The following is a 19,043-nucleotide window of genomic DNA, read 5'->3' as shown; positions in this document are numbered from 1 at the left end:
GCTTTGTTTCCTCACTGGGCCTATGTGGGGGCGGGTTACCGGGAGTCCCACCCGCAGCATTTATCCGGCCCAGCGTGGGAGCAACAGGGCAGCACAGTCCTGTCATCCTGCAGAAGCAGGCTGGGTGTGACCCTGCGAGGTTTGGAAATGAGGTTGGCCCAGTTAGGACAGCCAGGAGGTTCAGAAAGTGGGTGAGAATCCTTGCTCCTCCTTTCTCTACTTTGGGGCCAGTTTTGAGTTAGTTTTGGATATAGCTCCTTGTGGCTGGAGTGCCCCTCTGCTAAATGCTTCAGGCCTCCTAAGGCACTTGTGTCCTCTCCCCTCCTCACCTCTGGGAGCAGCTGCACCTGTCAAGGCCACAAGGGGGCGCCAGAGGTACAGGTTCAGGATGGCCTGACTGCTTGGCATCCTGTGTTTAACAGGCAGAGCTGGGCTAGGTCTCCTGCCTCAGAGCAAGGGGGACACCCATTAACTTGTAACTGTCCTTATGCCCTGTGATAATCTGGAGTGGCCATCAAGAAAGGCCAGTCACATTCCAAAACACAGTTGTGGAAGAGACTCTTGAGGGTGCCTAGGACATTTTCAAGGGTTAGAAATAGCCTTAGGCAAGTGAAGGCAACTTGCCTAAGGCCTCAGCCAGAACTATTGCCGAGGCCTCCGGGCCCCCAGTCCTGGCAGGACACCAGACTATACGTTGGAAGAACTAGAATATAAAACGTGCCTGAACCCAAGGTGAGCACTTCACTTGCTGGGCCCCTTTACACCAGACCCCTAGCCCCACACCACCTGTCCCTCCCATGTTTCTTTAGCTCACTCAACGATCCCTAGGGTTTCCCATCCCGTTGGTAACCTAGTGGGCAGCTCTCCTGCGGGGTCTCCATCCAGGTTGAAACAGGCAAGGGTGGTGTGAGGGCAGGCCAGGCCCAGCTGAGCGGCCCAGGGCAACTGGTGCTGTAAGGGTTTTGGACATAAACAAGAGGCCAGGGTGACCAGGAAGTGACTGGCTCTTCTCTCAACCCCAGGGCTCCATGGTTCTCCCTTGCTTTCCTCAGTCCCGGGAACCTGGCTTCTGAGGTTTCTTGGTTGGGTGAAGAGTAGCCTGTGGCCAATTCTCTTCCTTCTCTGAGCACTTGCCCTGAACCTCTGGGCCTGGCAGCCTCAGCCCTCTCAGGCCACCCTGGCAGGCCTCCAGGATGTGGCTGTGAGTGCCAGTCATAAAGGACCTGGTCTCCTGGGGAGGAACAGGGCACTTCGCCCTTGGCAAGTCCTCTGCAACCCACCTGCCACATGGCATGCCCAAGGCCCAGGTTTGCTCCCCCCTGGGCCTGGACAGCTGCCCTCCAATCAGGTCCCTGGCCAGATTAGATAGAGTATCTGGCGCCAGCTCAGCAGCTCCTGGGAACCCTGCACCCCACTGGCTGAGGGTGGGAAGATTAAAGCCAAGTCTTCACATTCCCAGTCAGGTTCCAGCGGGTTTCACACTTCCAAAGCTCTTGGAATTAGAAGGCTCAGAGCCCTCTCAGCATGTGGCTCGGGGCTATTTCCCTGGATAGTCCCTGTGTCTGCAAGCTGACCACTGAGGGAAGCATACAGTGGCTGGGTGGCCGAGGCTACCAGGACAGTTAGAACTTCCCACTGGCTCTCTGGTTAAAACTTCCCACATCCCACTCTCGGGCTTAGGGCCCCAGAGAGCTCTGGACCATCTGCCCCTTTAACTGTACCCCACCCTCTCAGCCAGAGCTCTAAAGGAAGACACAGAGGCTGAAGTGGTTTAGAGAAACCAGTTGAATTTCTGATGGAGTTTCCTTACAATGATGGTGCCTGGCTCAAGGCTGGGCAGGGGGTGGCCAAGCTGTCCCCCACCTGCTAGAGTTTCTGGGATGAAAGAAACAAGTTTAAGGCTGAGGCTGCTGCTAAGTCTTGGATACAACAACCTGGAGAATCATGTTAATCAGGAGACAAAAACCCCTCTATACCCTGCGATGCTGCACTCTTAAAAAAATCAAATGAACAGAAATAAGCCCAACGCACAGCTCTCGGGGTGATGTGGCTGCTGCAGTCCCAGTCCTCGATCCCTAGACTCAGTCATCACTTGGGGTTGTGACCTCTGGCCTGGTCCCTTGATCCTTGCTGGTGCAGGTGCTAGTGATGTCCCAGGTAGGGTGGCAAGGGGACACCTGGTAGGCTGGAATACTCAGTGAGGAAGGGGAGGGAGACAGTCTGCTTCTGATTGGGGTAGGACAGAAAAACATTCACTTTCTCTGAGGTAAGGGAAGAACAGTTCTCTAAGTAATCAGATTTGCCAAGAGGGCAGACGCTGGTGCTGATTTGTCACTGGGGTAAGGGGGGAGACAAGAGGGAGTTAGGTGGGGTGTGGGCCCAGCCCATCCAGCTTCCTGGGTGGCTGGGGGAGGTGCTCAGAGATTGCTGAAGAGTTCGTTTTTCTTGCTCCAGTCCATCTGTGGGGCCCGTTTGTTGCTGCGCTTCTGGTGGGCCCTCTCTTTGGCCACGGCCAGGGAGATGTTGAAGTCCGGGATGGGGTCGGAGGAGGAGGTAGATGAGGGTGCTGTGGAGTCCTGTTTCTTGGGGCTGTCTTGGGTACTGAGCTGTAAAGATGAGGGGAAGGCAGGGAGCGGGAGTCAGTGCTGGGCGAGGTGTCTGGTCGTCAGCCTCGGTGAAGTGGGTCCCTGGGGCAGTGCCCAGGGAAGCCAGGTCACAAGAACAGAGCATGGCTCAGCATGTGACCTCCAAGGCAGGCTGGTGTGCCAGGCACAAGTATGGCCTAGGAATGGGGTGCCGGTAACCCAGTGCCACCCCTCGCCTGCCCGGCCAGCCTACCTCCTCGCTAGTATCACTGGAGGTGGATCGTGTCAGGGCAGGCCTGGGGTTCTCAGAGGCCACCTCGGTCAGGGCTTCACGACTGTTCTCCTGGCAGAGAGAGGACAGGTGGGGGTCGGTGGGGGACACGTTGGGGAAGTCCTGAGTAAGAAAAGGAGATTCCAGGGAAGATGGGTGCCTCCTCCAAGAACTTGCACTTGAGCCCTGGCCAGCTACCCTGCAGTGCCACTGCCTGGGGCCCTCAGGGGCTGACACTGTTACATTCCTCCAAGGATCAGAGGGTAGCCCGGCTCTAGGCTGGGAGGGACCACTGAGGGATTAGCTGAATAGCCCACTGCCCAGCCCTCCCAATGAGGCTTTCAGGACGGGAGGGCTTCCTGGGTTGTGGGGACACTCGGGGCCTCTACTTGGCATGGGAAACCCCTGTGATGCTCCCTGAATCTTCTGTGGACCATCTGACTATTTACTTGGACTTGACCTCAGGAATCTTGAAACTGTAACCCCAAAGCAGCCTAGAAGGGCTTTGGAAGAGTAAGATGGATGTGGGTTCTGCACCCATAGATGGAATGACAAGATGTTTGGGGTACCCAGGGTGGCCTCCTCTGCTGTGTGCCCCGCAGGAGGCCCCGGGGCAGGGAAGGCTTTGACAGACCCTGCAGAGAGCTAGCTCCACTTCATGGTCAGTCTGTCACAGAGCGAAGGCTCTGGCTGGGGCTTCAGCTTGGCGCTCAGCCCCTGCCTGGGTTCCTCTGTGGCCTTGGCTGGCACTGGGCCCCGCCATCCCTTCCCCAGCCTCCACTGCCTTCCCTTCCCTTCCTTTCCGCCTGGGGAGGAGGGGCAGAGGGGCTTTGTTCTTCCAACCCAGACGAAGTAGCCAGGCAGCATGCGGCCAGACACTGAAGCTCTGTTCTTGGGTGGAAGAATGGCCTCTTCTGTGTGGTGGGGAGTTGGAGGTGGGGCTTGTCACCCAGGATGGCGGGCTGCAGAGGGGAGTACCAGGCCTCTCCCTCCGGACAGCCTTGGTCCTAGGCGGGGGCAGAGGACACACTGGCAGGTACAGAGCATGGCGCTCAGCAGGGAGTAGCTTGGAAACTGGAGTTTCAACCTGAGCCAGATGGCTGTCCTCCCAACCACACCACCTTCCACCCTTCTCCAGCGGCCCCCGACTGCAGCTAGTGAAGCAGTTAGGGGTCAGCCGTTACCTTGCGGATCTCCCCATTGGTAAAGGGCTCAGGCAAGGGACCTAGTGAAGGAGAAAAGCAGAGGTGAGTCCACAAGCTCGGGAATGTGGGCAGGGCTAGCGTGGAGAGGTGAGAGGTGTAGGGCTGGGCAGATAATGAGATCTTGGTCCCTGGGTCAGTGTTGAAAAGTCTCTTCACTGCAACCCACTGTAAGCACAATTGACATTTTGACAACTTGGTGTACACAGGTTGTGCCTGAGTGTAACAAAAGTTTCACAAAACTACTTGCCTTTACCATAGCCCCCAAAACCTTAGCTCCACTACATCACAATGCTCTTTGAGATTTTCTATTCAATTTCATGAAAAATAATAATAATAATAATGCTGGTGTCTACTCACCAAGTTAATCTCACCAACCACTAATGGATAATGAGCTCTCTGAGGAAAGCATTGTTCTAGATGGGGGTGAAATTCCCAGATGGCTGTCTAAGAATCACCAGGGAAGCTTGTTAAAAATATAGATTCCTGGGCCTTAGCACTCGAGCCTCTGATTAGTGGGACTGAAGCAGCCCAGGAACTAGTCTTTTCCAAATGCTTCCTGGGAGAGGGCAGGAACTCCCAAATTAGAACCACTCAGGCGGTGGTCAGTGCCCGCCTCAGCTGAGAGGGAAACAGTCCCAACTCCCGCTGGCCAGTGTGGAGATGAGGACAGGAGGGCTCAGGGCAGGGGTGTCCCAGCCAGTGGGAACTGCTGTGGTAGCAGGAGGGCTCAGGGCAGGGGTGTCCCAGCCAGTGGGGACTGCTGTGGTAGCAGGAGGGCTCAGGAGAGAACACTGGCGTGGGTCACTCAGGGCAGAGGCTCCACATGGCTATGGGGGGGCTGTTCCATCTCTGGGGACTGGTCACCCTGGGTGGGTTTCTTCTGAACTCCTAGCTTAACATCAGTGTATACCTTTCCCCTCGTCCTGGACCAGAGGCCTGAGCACTCGGGCATAGACAATTCACCTCTTCCTCCCTTTCAGCACCCTCGACCCTCCCACGGCGGCTGGGCAGGGGACTGCTAGGACACAGGGACACTCATCCACCAGCGCCCTACGCCAGCCCCTTCCTCGTGGACTCCAGGCTGTCCCTCAGTGGCTGGGGTGAAGCCGGGAAGCTGCGTGGGAGTGGGGTGGCATTCCTCTCTATGGGACGCCCCAGTTACATCTGTTGGGAGGAGTGAGTAGAAGACACCATCCTGGGGAAACCAGGAGGGACACTGGGGAGGAGACGTGAGCCTGGGCCTCTTCCTGTGCAGGTCCTGGCCAGAGGCTGTAATCAGCCTAGTTCTCAGGGCCCTCCCCACCCTGCCGGAGACAGGGCGGCATGTGCGGGCTGATGATGGTGGTGAGGGGGAGGGCTGCTGGAGGGGGCAGGGAAAGGTGTTTGAGGAGCTGAGTAGAATCCAGATGTTTGTTGTCTTCCTCATGCTATGTCTCCAAGAGCCAGGCTGGGGCTTCTCTGGGCCTCGGTGTCCCCCTCACAGAGGAAGGGGATTATCTGAGTTACGTGGTTTCCATGAACTTGGGAGACAAGGGTAAGGTGGCTGGCATCCCACCTCCCACGCCGAGTCTGCTAGAGACTTCCAGCCAACCCATAACCCCTTCCAGCTGCTCCCAGCACACTAGTGTGGCTAGACAGGGACGGGACCTCCCCACTGGGCCCCTCCAGCTAGGGTCCAAGCCTACATCAGCACCTTTGTGTGCACCACCCTGCCCCTTACAAATGTAACCCTGACACCCTCAGGGAGGCTCCACCCATCGTAAAGACCAGAGGTCCCATCCTCCCCTGCTCTCCTCAGCCATCTTCCCAGGGAGAAAGTCCAGACCAGGGAGCACAGTGCTGCTTAACTCCTCCCTGTCCTGGTGTAGCAGCCATACCGGTTTAGCTTGGGCTTGGGCAAGGGGAGGTACCAGGCTTGGCAGGGGGATGGTGGGGGATGGGGAGGACAGGGGCCCAGGGGCCGAAGGGGGACCCACTGTTCTCTAGAGCCAGCAAGCCTGGGTTTCCAAGACAACCTGAGAGAGGAGAGGGGGAGGCACTGGGCCCGTCACTGGACTCTGATCTGACCAAGCAAAGGCTGAGGCCTCCCCAGAGTTAACCCTTTCCTTGTACCAGTACTGCCCTGAGAACTTGCTGGGGGTGGAGGGGCTGGGCCTCCCTCTGGTGCTGCAGCTTTGGCCCAGGGATCAGCAGCTCTGTCCCATCTCACCATTCCCTGTGCCAGTGTACCCCTGTCACAGGCCACCCCTAGAAACCCACGCTGACCCTGCTTCCTCTTCCAACACTAGCTAGGCTCCACTCTCTCCTATAACACAGCCCTGTCCTCCCCTCAAGGACAGGGAGGGAGCATCGAAGGAGGAGGCTGTCACCCCTTACCTGGGACACAGTCAAGTCTAGAATCCTGGCCAACATCCCTGACTTGGGGGCCTCCAGCTACCCCACCTAGCTCACCATTCAGGTGCTCATGGGACGGAATCACTTTGCATTTCTTGAAGAACTCATCGGTTTCCTTGTCCACCACCAGCAGCTGGGTTTCATCCCCACCAGCCTTGATAGCAGACACCACGTCTCCATGCTGCTTGCCCTCCATGCAGACCCCGTTCACCTGTGGGTGGGGGCACAGTTACCAGCACCTGCCTCAGTTCTGGGAGGGTAGGGCAAAGAGCTGCAAGTGGTCCTCTTTGTCCTTGGCCAATTGACAATCTGGGGACACTGAGCCCCCTTGCCTACAGAGTCCTAAATGAGGCCAAGTGGTCCTCTCATTTGTTAGTCTGACAGGAGGCAGGACACATGGGAAAAGCCAAAGGAAATATTCCGGTCAGACTAAACAAACACAGCTGGGACAGACGGGACGGGAAGGGTCCGGAGGCCTGGGCTGGGTCCTGGCTTCTCTATGTACTTGCCGATTGACTTTGCCTGCCTGGGCCTTGGTTTGCTCAGATGTAAGATGAGAAGTCTTGGGAGAGCTGATCTTCTAGCTCTAATGTTCTAAGACTGAGATTCTGGGACCTGCCCAAGGCATTTGGTTTGCGTTTCCTCTCCACCTAACAGCCTCACTTGGGAAAAGGATTTCATCCTCCCACTCCATCCTTATGCCTGGCATCGAGGATGCAGGTGGCAGGAAACTTTAGGGGTGGCCTCGATATCTACCTGGCCAATAGGTGAATCATGGGCTGCCAATCAGGGACTGCTCGGTGAAGATCCCAGGGGAGGTGGGGGCGGGAAAGAAGCCAGTGTCTCTGCCCACCCACCACCCTTCCTTCCCTCCCTCCTGCCGGCCCACAATCCCTCCCTGCAGCCTCAGAGCATCAGTGGCTAACCGAGGAGCAGACAGGGTGATGGCTGCCCCAGGAGCTGTCTGCATCTGTGGGGAGGGGGCCGGGAAGGAGGAACCTGGGAAGGAGGAACCTGGGAAGAAGGCGAGAAGTACTACCTCCACTATACGGTCCTGGGCCTGGAGCCCTGAGGCCTCGGCAGGTGAGTCTGGGTCCACTGACCGGATGAACTGGCCTGGTTTGGACTTGTCACTGTGCAGGTTGAAGCCATAGCCATTGGCGCCCCTCTTCATGATGCAGAGACGAGGCCGAAGCTCATGCTGTGGGGATAAAGCACGGTCAAGGTCATTCCAGCGTCCCGGGTCCCACTCTCCCTGCCCTATGCCTGACACCAGCTCCCACAAAGGAAGACCCGCTAACAGGCAAATCTGCTGAGATGCTACACGGCCACGTTAGAGAATGCTGGCCCGGGACTCAGGAGACCTGCATGGAGACGCTGTGTTGCAGCAAACTGCCTAGGTGACCCTGGGCAACCAGGCCCCTGTCCAAGCCTCGCTTTCCTCTTCTGGCAAATGAGAAGCAGGAATAGATTGCCCAAGTCCCTCCCCTTTAGACATTCTAAGGCTAATCATGTTATTTTGATTGCTACCTTGTCCCTCCTACCAATGGCTCAATCTGGCCTTCCTGGGGGGTAACAGGTGGCACACCTGCCAGCCTGGCTTGGTACCTGAGATGTGGGATGGGGGACCCTAGCCTGTTTATACAAGGATGGTGCGAACCACTTCAGCTGAGTGTCTGAGTGCTTAAGAGACATCTGCCTGTGCCCTTTCAACAGGTCACCCTGTCCAGGCCATGGCCACAGCCACACTGGGCTCCCTTCAACTCAGCCATGCTTCTCAGGGCCCTTCCCCATTCAGGCTCCTCTCTGCAGCAGGGAGGCAGGGGCAGGTGTTTACTGAAAGCCGGGCAGCATATTTACAGTAAAGCCTTGCCTTATCCATGACTGTCTCTCCTCCACCAAGCCAAGTGGCCCCGCCAAAGGGAGCCATGCGGCCAATGACCACAGACCAGCGGGAGGCACAGCCCGGGGTCCCAGACAGGACAAGAACACCTCACTGGCAGAACCAAGACTGGTCTGGCAGAGGGCAAAGGCAATAACAGAACGCCAGAGGTCCTGCTGGTCTGCAAGGAGCACTCAGACACTCAACTGAAACGGTGTCACTAGCCTCGGTCCAACCTAGCGGCTGAGCTTAGAAGCTGTAGTCCTAAAACACGTCCAAGTGACGGAGAGAATCTGGGGGTGAATGGGCAGGAAACCGAAGCCCGAGCACCAAGACTGACTTGGGGTCCCTCTCCCTCAACTCGCAGGCCGGGAGCAGGGCCACAGCAGCCAGCCTGTGAGCTCCGGGTTACTCCAGGACACCAGGAAAGGAGCAATGGCTGGAGCCAATACCCTGGCCCAGGTCCTAGCCCCCCCACTGTGTGGCCTGGGGCAGTCGTTTCTGCCTCAGGTTCCTCATTGGGACCGTTCTTAAGTGCCACCTGTCTCCAAGGGTAGCTGTAAGGCAGTGAGGTAATTCGCAGACAAGGGGGCACTTGACAACTGTGAAATACTAATGAATAGTCAAATGAAAGTGAGAAGTGAGATTCTGGCGTGGGGGGTGGGGGTGCCAGGCTGCTCTGAAACCGCAGTCCCCAGCTGGGAGCGGAGAAGGCTAGGGATGGGTGGGGAAGGTGAAGAGGGTTTACAGGTCGCCTGTCCCAACTTGCCAGCCCTAGGAGGCAGTGCTATCAGCTTTAAGGCTCGGTCCCCACCACTCCACTCTCAGAGGGGTGGCCAGAGGAGGTGACTTTGTCTTCCTTTAAATGACGGGGCGGATCTTTCTGTGTCTCAGGATGTTGATGGGGGTGTAGAGAGGCCAAGACAGGAAGGAGAGTTGACAATTGGGCTGCAGGAACCATAATCTGGGCTGGAAGCCCCAGGGTCCCCTTTCTCCCATGTTCTCCTCATCCCTCTCCGGTTCCCCAAGGCAGGGCCGGCTGATGCCTGCTTCTCTGGGCCAGCCACAGCACTCCAGGTCTTGTTCCGGGAGTGAGAGGCTCTTCTCCCCTCAAGCTAATCCCTCCAACCAAGCTGCCAGCCGGCCCTCCCCCAGGCGGGGTGAACAAGAACAGGTCTGACCAGCTGCCACCATAGGCAAGGGCTCAGCTTTCTGCCCCAGCCAGACCGAGCTTCAGTCACCCTGAGAAGATGGGGAGGGAGGGAGCAGGTCCAATTGATGTCTGCCCTGCCTCCCCTCAGCAACCTGGCTGCGGCTGTTCATACATCTTCAAGATAGGGCAACTAAGATTCAAAATATTATGGTCACTGCCTGCCGTCACACAGCTCAGCTGGAGAGCCAGAACTCCAACTGTCTCTGACTCGAAACCCCGGATCTTGCTACTATCTGTGGGCTGGCTCTTAAAGAGCCAGGTTCAGGCTGGGAGGAGGCCCACTTGGAACTGAGGCCTCACAGGAGTCACAAACACTGAAGTCACACTCTCTGAGGTGCTTGCAGTCTCTGCTGGGAGGGGCTTGGGAGCTGATGAAACCACAGGCTTCCTTCCGGGTGCTCAAAAGGTCTCTTGCAGCCAGAGCTAAGCCTGAGCTTGGGACAGGCGATGACAGGGACAGTGAGCAGGCCCGGGCTGGGGGAGAGGGAGCAGCTGGGTGCTCCCCTGGCTGGCAAGACTGCACAAACTGCTCCATGATGCCCACCTTTTTTTTTTTTTTTCATTTTTCTGAAGCTGGAAACGGAGAGACAGTCAGACAGACTCCCGCATGCGCCCGACCGGGATCCACCCGGCACGCCCACCAGGGGCAACGCTCTGCCCCCCAGGGGGCGATGCTCTGCCCATCCTGGGCGTCGCCATATTGCGACCAGAGCCACTCTAGCGCCTGAGGCAGAGGCCACAGAGCCATGCCCAGCGCCCGGGCCATCTTTGCTCCAATGGAGCCTTGGCTGCGGGAGAGAGACAGAGAGGAAAGTGCGGCGGAGGGGTGGAGAAGCAAATGGGCGCTTCTCCTATGCGCCCTGGCCGGGAATCGAACCCGGGTCCTCCGCACGCTAGGCCGACGCTCTACCGCTGAGCCAACCGGCCAGGGCCATGATGCCCACCTTTGGGCATAGGTCTCTGTGCTGCAGGCTCCCCTTACCGATCCTCAGTTTCACCCCAGGACCCCTTGCTGGTGACCTGTCATTAAGGCTGGAGGGCCTGCTTTGAGTCTCATTCTCCTCTGCCAACACTTAGCCACGGGATTGGAAGAAATAAGGGGCTCAGCCTGATGGGCTCAGGGCCCTGCTGCTCCCTTTCCATCTGGGGGTGGCCAGGAAGGTGGCCAGGAAACCCCAGGTAGTTTTCTGAAGCGTTGATACATATACAGAGCCCCATCTAGCACCTTCCTTCCCAGCTCCCTGGAGGCTCCTTCCCTTCCCATGGGGAAGGAGGTTCCCATTCTTCCAGGCAGACCAGCCTGGTTTCTTTTCACCCCTCCCCCAGCTGTCTCCAGGTGTCACTGCCAGTTGCTGAGTCAGCCCAGCCCATCCTGGGTGGAGGCTGGTGCTGACAGGAGTCGTCCCTGGGGGTCTGTGGGCTGGCCCAGAACCGAGACAAGAAGGGAGGGGTCAGGTACGGAGCAGGAGCTTGGCCACCATTGCTCTTGGGCCTGGGAAAGGGGGTAAATGGCAGGTGCAGGACACCTCGGGGCTACTGTGTGGCCCAAGGAGTTCAGGAGGAGTCTCTTGCCAGTGCTTGAGGGGTTCAGAGCTGGGGTAGAAGGGTCACTTCAAGGGGAACATGGCCCCAGGGTGTTTAGAACCTCAGGTGGGACTCCCAGTGATGATGCCAGTGCAGAAGTAAAAATCAGGATCTGCTCAGTGAGGAGATGGGCAGAGAGCCGTAAGTGAGAGGAAGGGACGTGAGGCAATAGGGGCCAATGGGCAGTGCGAATGTGTGGGTGCTAGGAGCTGTCTGAGTCTGAGTCTTTCACGTCCAGAAAACGCCAGACCCATTTTCCGGAAAAGACCCAGCCAGGAGCGCTGCCTGGAGTCGAGGGGCCTTCTCCTACTCTCAGGTCCTCCACTGTTCCAAATCCTGTCTCAGGCCTGGCCTCCTCTTTTCCCCCGCTCTCCCCCAGGGAGCCCAGCCCCACCCCAGGTGGCCGCCCAGTCACCTCCACCCACGCAGCCCAGGGAGCGGATGGCGGGCACGGAATTCAATAGGCACCCCCAGCAGCCACCTGGAAAGCTGGGGTAAGTCGATATCCTAACACCAGTGACTGTCTCTGGGGAGCAGGTCCAGGGCCGCTCCCTGTTCCTCCTCCAGAGGGTGGCTGGGGGCAACGCCCCACAGGCCCGGGCCCCTCCCTGCCGGTGCCATGGTGAAAACCCTTACAGAACACAGCCAGGCTGCCTCCCACAAGGGGCGGGCTGCAGGAGCAGGGAGAGGACTAGGGTGGCCAGGGGCACGACAGAGGCGACCCTCACCTCTCAAGACTGCCCTCCCCCAGCACAGCCCCCACCCAGGGCTCTGTTTATGCAGCTGAGAATGGTGCCCTGCTGCCTCATACAGAGAAGCAGCCCCAACCACAGGGTGGGTGAGAAGGCGAGGGGAGCAGCAGAGAGGGGGCCCTGGCTGCTCTGGTGGGGGTGGGGCAGAGGGTGTGCAGGGGGCAGGAAACCATGGCTGCTCTGGGAGGTAGCTTGGTCCATCCACACGGCTCTGGAGATATAGGCCTGGGTCTGGTCTGGTGCCAGCTCTTCAAGGAAGCCAGGATGGAGAGCTAGCCCTGCTGGGATGCCATGTGACTGGGGAACATGGGGGCACGGGAAGTGACCAAGAGCTCAGACCACTGACCCATGTCCTCTGGCCCTGGCGTGGCTCCATTGCACTCTACAGGCCCTCCCCACAGTCTGTGCAGGCCAAGGAATGTTAGCCATCTCCACCTGCAGAAAGCGAGCTGCTCCTAGCCCTGGATCTTGAACTTCCTGTTTCTCAGTGGAAAGATACTGCTCCGGAGCCTAGCAGGGTGGGATCCAGGAGGCAGACATAAGCTCAAGTGGAGCTACTTCTCCAACACTCTCAAGCAGGGGCCCTGATCCAGGTTCCCCCTCCGGCTTTTGTTCCGGTGCTGTCCAGAGACCCACCGGGGGCGAGTTTGGCTCAGGTCCCCTCAGCACTGGGCAAGGCCGGGATGGAGCAGGCTGTTATGTGGGCTGCTGCACGGCTGGCCACTCGTGCTGGCCTGCCCAGGAGGCCCTCCACCATCAGCCTGCCTCACCCCTCACTCTCCTCCTAGAAACCACTGGATTTAACTCCTGTGAGCTATGCCAAGAGGCCACTTGTAAGAACCTTCAGGGAACTTGTGAAACTGGTGCTTTGTTGAAATAACAAAAAGCAGCTACTGTTTACTGAGCACTTACTACGTGCCAAACACTGCACTAAGACTTTATGTGCATTTTCTTGTTAAAACCCAATTATAACCCTGCAAGGAAGGTACTACTGCCCTCATTTCACAGAGGAAGAAACTCAGGTTCACAGAGAGCATGTAAAATTGTTCAAGTACACATAGCTTAGGGGCAGAAGGTGGGCTCTGAACTCAGATCTAGATGTGTGCTATCCAATAGAAATATAATACCAATCATGTAGGTGTTAAAGAAAAAAAAAAGCCACTGGTTCAATATGGCATTACTCACGCTAATAACCTATGATACCTAACCTAGACTTAATACCTGATCTAATTGCAGTTTCAGCCTCTCTGAGAAGTACAATCTTAATCAGTCTGGAATATTCTGAGCAAGTTCCAGTAATCTGTTACATGGGCCCTCTCCCACGGAAAGAGGCAATCTACACGATAAAAACTCTTCCCAAGGAAACCATGTCAGGCTCCCAATAGTCCTTTTCTTTTGTCAATAGTGCCCTTGCCCTACCCGTTTTCCTATAAAAACCTCCCATTGTGTAGGAGCCCTCGGCGCTCCCTTCTGCTGGCTGCTTGGGACACTGCCCAATTTATGAATTGCTTTTTTTAAGTCGAACTTATCAGGGTGATATTGGTTAATAAAATTATATACATCCCAGGTGTACAATTCTACAGTATATAATCTATATATTGTATGGTGTGTTCACTACCCCATGAATGCTTTAATAAAGCCAATTTGATCTTAAAATTTACTTGGTTAAATTTTGTTTGTTTTTTTTTCACATAAGTAATTAAAAAATTTCCTAGTAGCCACATAAAAAAAATAAAAAGAAACAAGAAAAACGAACCGCAATATCTTATTTAACACAATACATCCAAAATATTATCATTTCAATGTCATCCATTTAAAAGATTGTCAAGGTCAGTCTCCAAGGAAGCCCTTTGTGCTAAGGTGTAGCCCAGAGATAGCAAGGGTGGATTCTTATGGCCTGTGGGCGAAGGTAGAGACTTAGTCAACAGACTCCCCACCCAGCCCATCACAGGAGAAGGGGCATGGGGCCAGGAGCCTGCCCCTCTGGGCTGAGGCACTCCATCAGGTGTCTGAAGGTCACTACTGGGGACAGGAGCACCTGGGAGTCCTGGTCCCAAAGGCTCAGCTACCTGGACCCTTGCGGGGATATGGGTCATACCACCCGAGTTTACGCCACAGTGATGGGCAGAGACATCCGGCTAGAGAGTCAGGCTCCCAAGCACAACCCAAAGGTATGACCAGACAGATGTGCAGGCAGACACTGGAGTCAGAGCCAGCTGAGTTCCAAGACTCACCTGAAAGTAAGAACCAGGGGCTATGCTGGGGGAAAGACCCCAAAAACGTGGCTTAAGAGGAAGAACCAACACACAAAAGATCACACACCCTGTCCATTTCAAATCCAATATCCTGCAGTTCAAACCCTGTTCTGTCTTCCCAGAAATGGGAAGAGGTTGGTAGGCTGCCAGGTAATTATGCCCGCCCACCCACCTTGTGACCTGGGGTGCCTGCACTGTCTTTGCCTCAGAGATGAGGGTCAGGTCTGGTGGGAACCCACCCCAAGCTGGGTGTCACCCCACTACCACCACCACTGAATCCCCACTACAACCCTGTAGGATGGGTGCTGGTGTCCCATTTCAGAGAGGCAGAAGCTGAGGCTTGCAGGGAACAATGGACAATTAGTGGCCCAGAGCCAGCGGGCTGGCAGAGTGGACCCCAAAACCCAGACTTCTGGCTTTCTAATTTTAAAATGGAAGCTGCTAGTAGGCAAGAAAAAGGAGTGGGTAGCTTCTTTCTGGAATTCCAATCTCTGGGTGTGTTTGAGGTATAAACAGGGCCAGGTGTGCTGGACTGAGATGATTTAGGACAAAGGTCCCTGGTGGCTATTATGCATTCATTCACTAATTCAAAAAATACTGATTGAGCCCCTTCACTTTGAGCCAGGCACAGTGCTGGAGATATAAACACACAAGTAAGCCGCAGGTGTTGCCCTGGGGACTCACCATGTGGTGATGGAGATCAGAAACAGAGATTCAAATCCTGTGTGTTCAGAGCTATAAAAGATGTAGGGACAGGGGGTGGGAGGTGAGCAAAGGCTCCTGGGGAGGTAAGTGGCCTTGAAGAGTGACCAGCGAAGGGGCCTGAAGGAGATGAGGTGTGAAGGTTCAAAGGCTGAGCAAACACGGTGTGCTAACACAGAGGGGTGGTGGGGAGAGAAGGCTGCCGGCTTGTGAAGGGCTGTGGAACAATGATTATTTAACAAAAGGGGCCCCTGCTTGAGTGTCAGATGTGGTCATAACTGCACCTGCCTAAGGAGGGAGGCAGATCCAGGGCTAGTTACCCCATGTATGGGGCAACAATCACTGTGAAATATTTATTTATTCAAATACCAAGAAGCAACGTTTACTGAGCAATTGGTGCCAGGCACTGAGCTAAACAGACACCCTCAAGTAACCCTGACAACCGTCCGAGAAAGCTGCTATCGCCCGAACTTACACAAGAGGAAATGGAGGCTTAGAGAGGTTAAGAGGTGGCCCAGCTAGTACAGCTGAGCTGGCTTAGGCCTGCCCAGCCACTACTGTGAGCCCATGTGCCCGGAGCCAAGCTCAAGGGTTTAGGTTCCATCCCGTGACTGCAGGCTGTGAGCAGGGGTGCTGCGGCCCCTCAGCCCCCATGAGTGGAGGTGGGGAAAGCCGTTAGCAAAGGTGGGCAGAGTTGGAAGTACACACCTCCACCTCCTTCTACTTCAGTATTACAGGCCCCCTCACCTTCTGCCCTGTGTCATCCCTGACTCAGGCTGGCCTTTCCAGTGAGATGTCACTTGCCACCCACTCTCTCCATGGCACTTTTCCAAGTAACACCTTGTTCACTTATGAGAACTAATGAAGATATCGTAACAGTCCACACTGAAAAGCCTTTAAGGGAAATTATTACGATGCTTATTAACATTTTGTTGCAATGACAGGGTGGGTCACCTTTAAGCCCACCATGCCAGATTTCATGGGAATTTCCTATTAGGTAGATCTAACTAGATGCTGGCAGGCTATGCATAAGGCAGTGGCTGCACAGAGCTCCAATTCAAATGTCTGGGCATAAAGAAGATCAATGCAGCATCCCATAAAGGCACAAGTATGTATTTCCCATTATTTGTAAAATTCGAGAACAGGTATCACTGTAATCCAACGCCTCCCATTCTACAGATGAGAGAACCAAGGCTAAAAGAAGTTCTGTGATTTGCTTATTGACCTGAAACCCCAAGAGGCCTAGTGATACTGTCCCCAGGACTGGGGTAGGGGGTGGGGTTCTACTCCCTTCTCCTGGCCTAACACAGTATACACAAATGCAGGTGTCACACCACCACCTGGGGGGTCTGAACCTGTGTTCACCCAGACAGCGGGAAGCCAAGCACTGTTGCCTTTCAGATGAAACAGGGGAGAGGGAGGTCTGTGCTAGGTCCTCCACCTCCCTCCAGGCCCTCCCACACCCAGCAGCAAAACCAAAAGGGTAATGGGAGGAGCTTAACTTGATGCAACTTTGTGTGTGTGTGTGGCAGGGGATGGTGCGTTACTTGTGCAAGTGCTAAAGTCCATTAAAAAAAAAAAGGAATGGCAAATCGATGCACTTAGCACAAAGTTCAAACTAGGTTTCTGGTTGGGACCAGAGGTCGTGGGTTCCAACTCCCTGGTGTCTGACCCCTGCCCCACCCTTGTCAATGCTGGCTTGGTAGTGCCAGGAAGTAGGAGCCTGCCAGCCCTGGCATTCCGGCACCAATCTCTGGCTGGACAGGGCTCCCAGTGACCTCACTTCCTTTTCTTCCACTGCATCAGTTGGTCCTATCTGGCTCCACCTACCTTTAGGCTGAACTGTGTCCCTCCTCTGTCCAGGAGAGGGTCCTGTTGGCACCACAGACACCTGTGCCACATGCTGCCACCAGGTGGAGAACTGGTGGAAGCCATATGGCCACTGCGGAGGCCCAGGCCTGATCCCCAGTCTGCACCCTGAGGCCTCCCCCTTCACTCTCTGGGGAGAGAAGGCTCAGCACAACTCCAGTTTTGACACTGCCCCTCCTGCAGCTGATCCAAACTAGGATCATTTTGGGAAACACTAAACATGGGTAAAAAAAAGCCAGTTTTCTTGCTGTCTGGGGACTGAAGTGAGGCAGATGATGCGTGAGCAAGGCCACCTACCCTTAGTGTACTCTGTTGGCCCCTGCATGGCCAAGTGCCACTCCACCACTCCCTTCCCTTCCTCCTCCAGCCATCTTTCTCGTGCTCAGAAATCCTCCCTCCCGCGCCCAGATACAAGCTAGCGCTTACTCTTCACATTCCTGAGAATCATAAATCCTCCTGGGAGGCAGAACCGCCCCCCCCCCCCCCCCCCCCGCGCCAGACCTCTGCACCTCCTCCCAGCACCCCACCCCCACATCGTCCAGAGACAGTGGGGCTTCCTTTCTTTTTCTTAGAAGTCACACTGGCCTTCAGGAGGAGAATAAAATCCAGGCGGCTGAAGTTAATGATACAAACACCGGCGGGCTGGAGGGGATGTGCGGAGAGAGCCCTGCCTGCAACTTCTGCTACCTTCCAGCGCCGGGGCTCCGCACAGAAACGGGGTTATTTCCCTAGCTCTCTGAAGTCGTGGTCGCGCTCGCTTCACCCCAGCTTCAGTTACCACCCACGGGACCTTGGAGGAAGCTGGCACCTCTGGGGAGGCTGGTCTAAAAGCCGGTCCGGGAATGGGCGGGATTAGAAGTTTCTCACAACATGGGAGCACACACCAAGAGCGAGCCGAGGAAAAGGGGACTGGGCTCCCTTGAGCCTCCCTCCTCATTCCTACTTAACAAAAGCCAAGGGTACAAGAGGTGCGGGTAGCAGAAAAGATCACAGTCCCAGCCGAATGTGGAGAGGGACCAGAGGGTCGTGGGACGCAACCCCAAGCCTGCAAGACCTAGTGCACCGGGTAGGCGGGCGGAAGCAGCTTCCCCCTCGAGGATCGAGTTTCAGAAAGAGAATGAGGGCGCAGGCTTGGGCGTCCGGGCCGCCAGGGTCTCTCCCCGATTCCCTCCTCACTCGGTTCCAAACTTGCCGCCCTTCCCGGGACCCCACTTACTCCCTCGGGATGGCTCTTCTCGGACTCACGGGGTTCCAGCGCGGCGGCCTGCGGCTCATTTTTGCCGCCAGCCCCCTGCGCCTCGGCGGCGGTCGGCTCCTCCTGGGCGCGGAGCAGCTCCTCCCGGATCTGGACGCCCAGCTTTTTGAGTTGCTCGTCGGTCTCCGGGTCGACCACCAGCAGACGCACGGCGTTGAGCGCGGCGCGGATGCGACTCACCACCTGCTGGTGGGTCTCCTTCTCCACGTTCTCGCCGTTCACCTCCACCAGCCGATCTCCCGCCAACAGCCCCGCCCTCTCGGCCGGCGAGCCAGGCTCCACCAGCCGGATGAACTGGCCCACCTTGCCCTTCTCCCCGTGCAGGTGGAAGCCGTAGCCATTCGGACCCTTCTCCAGGCAGCAGAGCCGGGGCAGGGGCGCCCCGGCCGCCGCGTCCGAACTCATCTCGCCCTGCGACGGCTCAGCGGCACGACGCGGGATCCCGTCGGGGGCCGGAGACGGGACGATCCAGTCCTTTTCCCAGCCCTGCGGCCCGGGCGCCGTAAGAAATCTCCGCGCCGACGGAATGAGCAGGTGTTCCGCCAGCCGCAGCCGCGAACAGCGAGGAGCTGAAAGTGTGAGCTAAAGGACCAATCCCCGCCCCGCGCGGCGTATGAGCGTTTCAGAGCCCGCCCCAACCCCTTTTTTCAGGCTGCGGGGCCGTTCTGAGGGTGTGGACCACCCGGGGCCAATCAGAGACCACAGGCAGGGGGCGCTCTGACCGGTGAACAGCGCCAGCCAATGAGAATTCGCAGGGGCGGGGCCCTGCTCTCTGCGCGGCGCGGGGCTCCAGAAGAAGAAAGAGGGCGCAGGAAGTGGCAGTGTTTGCTACCAAGTGGCTGGAGTTGGGGTTGGGGGGTTGGGGGGCGGCGAGTTCCCGGTACTGGGCTGAAGGGCCCGAAGGCTCGGTCCCGATCTCCCTACTTGTGGCGGAGATTGAGTAGAGCCAATCCGTGGATAAAGGAACCTAAAGTTTTAACTGCCATTAGCCAAAACTTTGTATGCAGCTTCAATGTGTGAGGGGGCTGTTTCGGGGCCTGCGAAGTCCCAGCAGTCTTATGAAAAAGACTAAGGTC

General features: G+C 56.5%; 1 protein-coding gene across 2 annotated transcripts; it reads right to left on the bottom strand.

The window, feature by feature from the left end:
• Positions 1-1,767: 1,767 nt before the first annotated feature.
• NHERF1 (NHERF family PDZ scaffold protein 1) lies at positions 1,768-18,589 on the bottom strand. Of its 2 annotated transcripts, none has more exons than XM_066235112.1 (6): positions 17,929-18,589; positions 7,495-7,656; positions 6,513-6,666; positions 4,041-4,081; positions 2,839-2,979; positions 1,768-2,606 (listed from the first exon to the last, which is right to left on the bottom strand). In XM_066235112.1, the coding sequence occupies exons 1-6, from the start codon at positions 18,370-18,372 to the stop codon at positions 2,418-2,420; spliced, it is 1,131 nt and encodes a 376-aa protein (XP_066091209.1). In that variant the 5' UTR covers positions 18,373-18,589; the 3' UTR covers positions 1,768-2,417. The 2 variants fall into 2 exon arrangements, with proteins under 2 accessions (XP_066091209.1, XP_066091210.1); XM_066235113.1 differs by having other exon boundaries at positions 2,839-2,928; positions 17,929-18,588.
• Positions 18,590-19,043: the final 454 nt, after the last annotated feature.

This window comes from Saccopteryx bilineata, chromosome 6 (assembly GCF_036850765.1).
Source record: "Saccopteryx bilineata isolate mSacBil1 chromosome 6, mSacBil1_pri_phased_curated, whole genome shotgun sequence".
NCBI classification, from domain to species: Eukaryota; Metazoa; Chordata; class Mammalia; order Chiroptera; family Emballonuridae; genus Saccopteryx; species Saccopteryx bilineata.
This window is presented reverse-complemented; position numbering and strand designations above follow the sequence as displayed.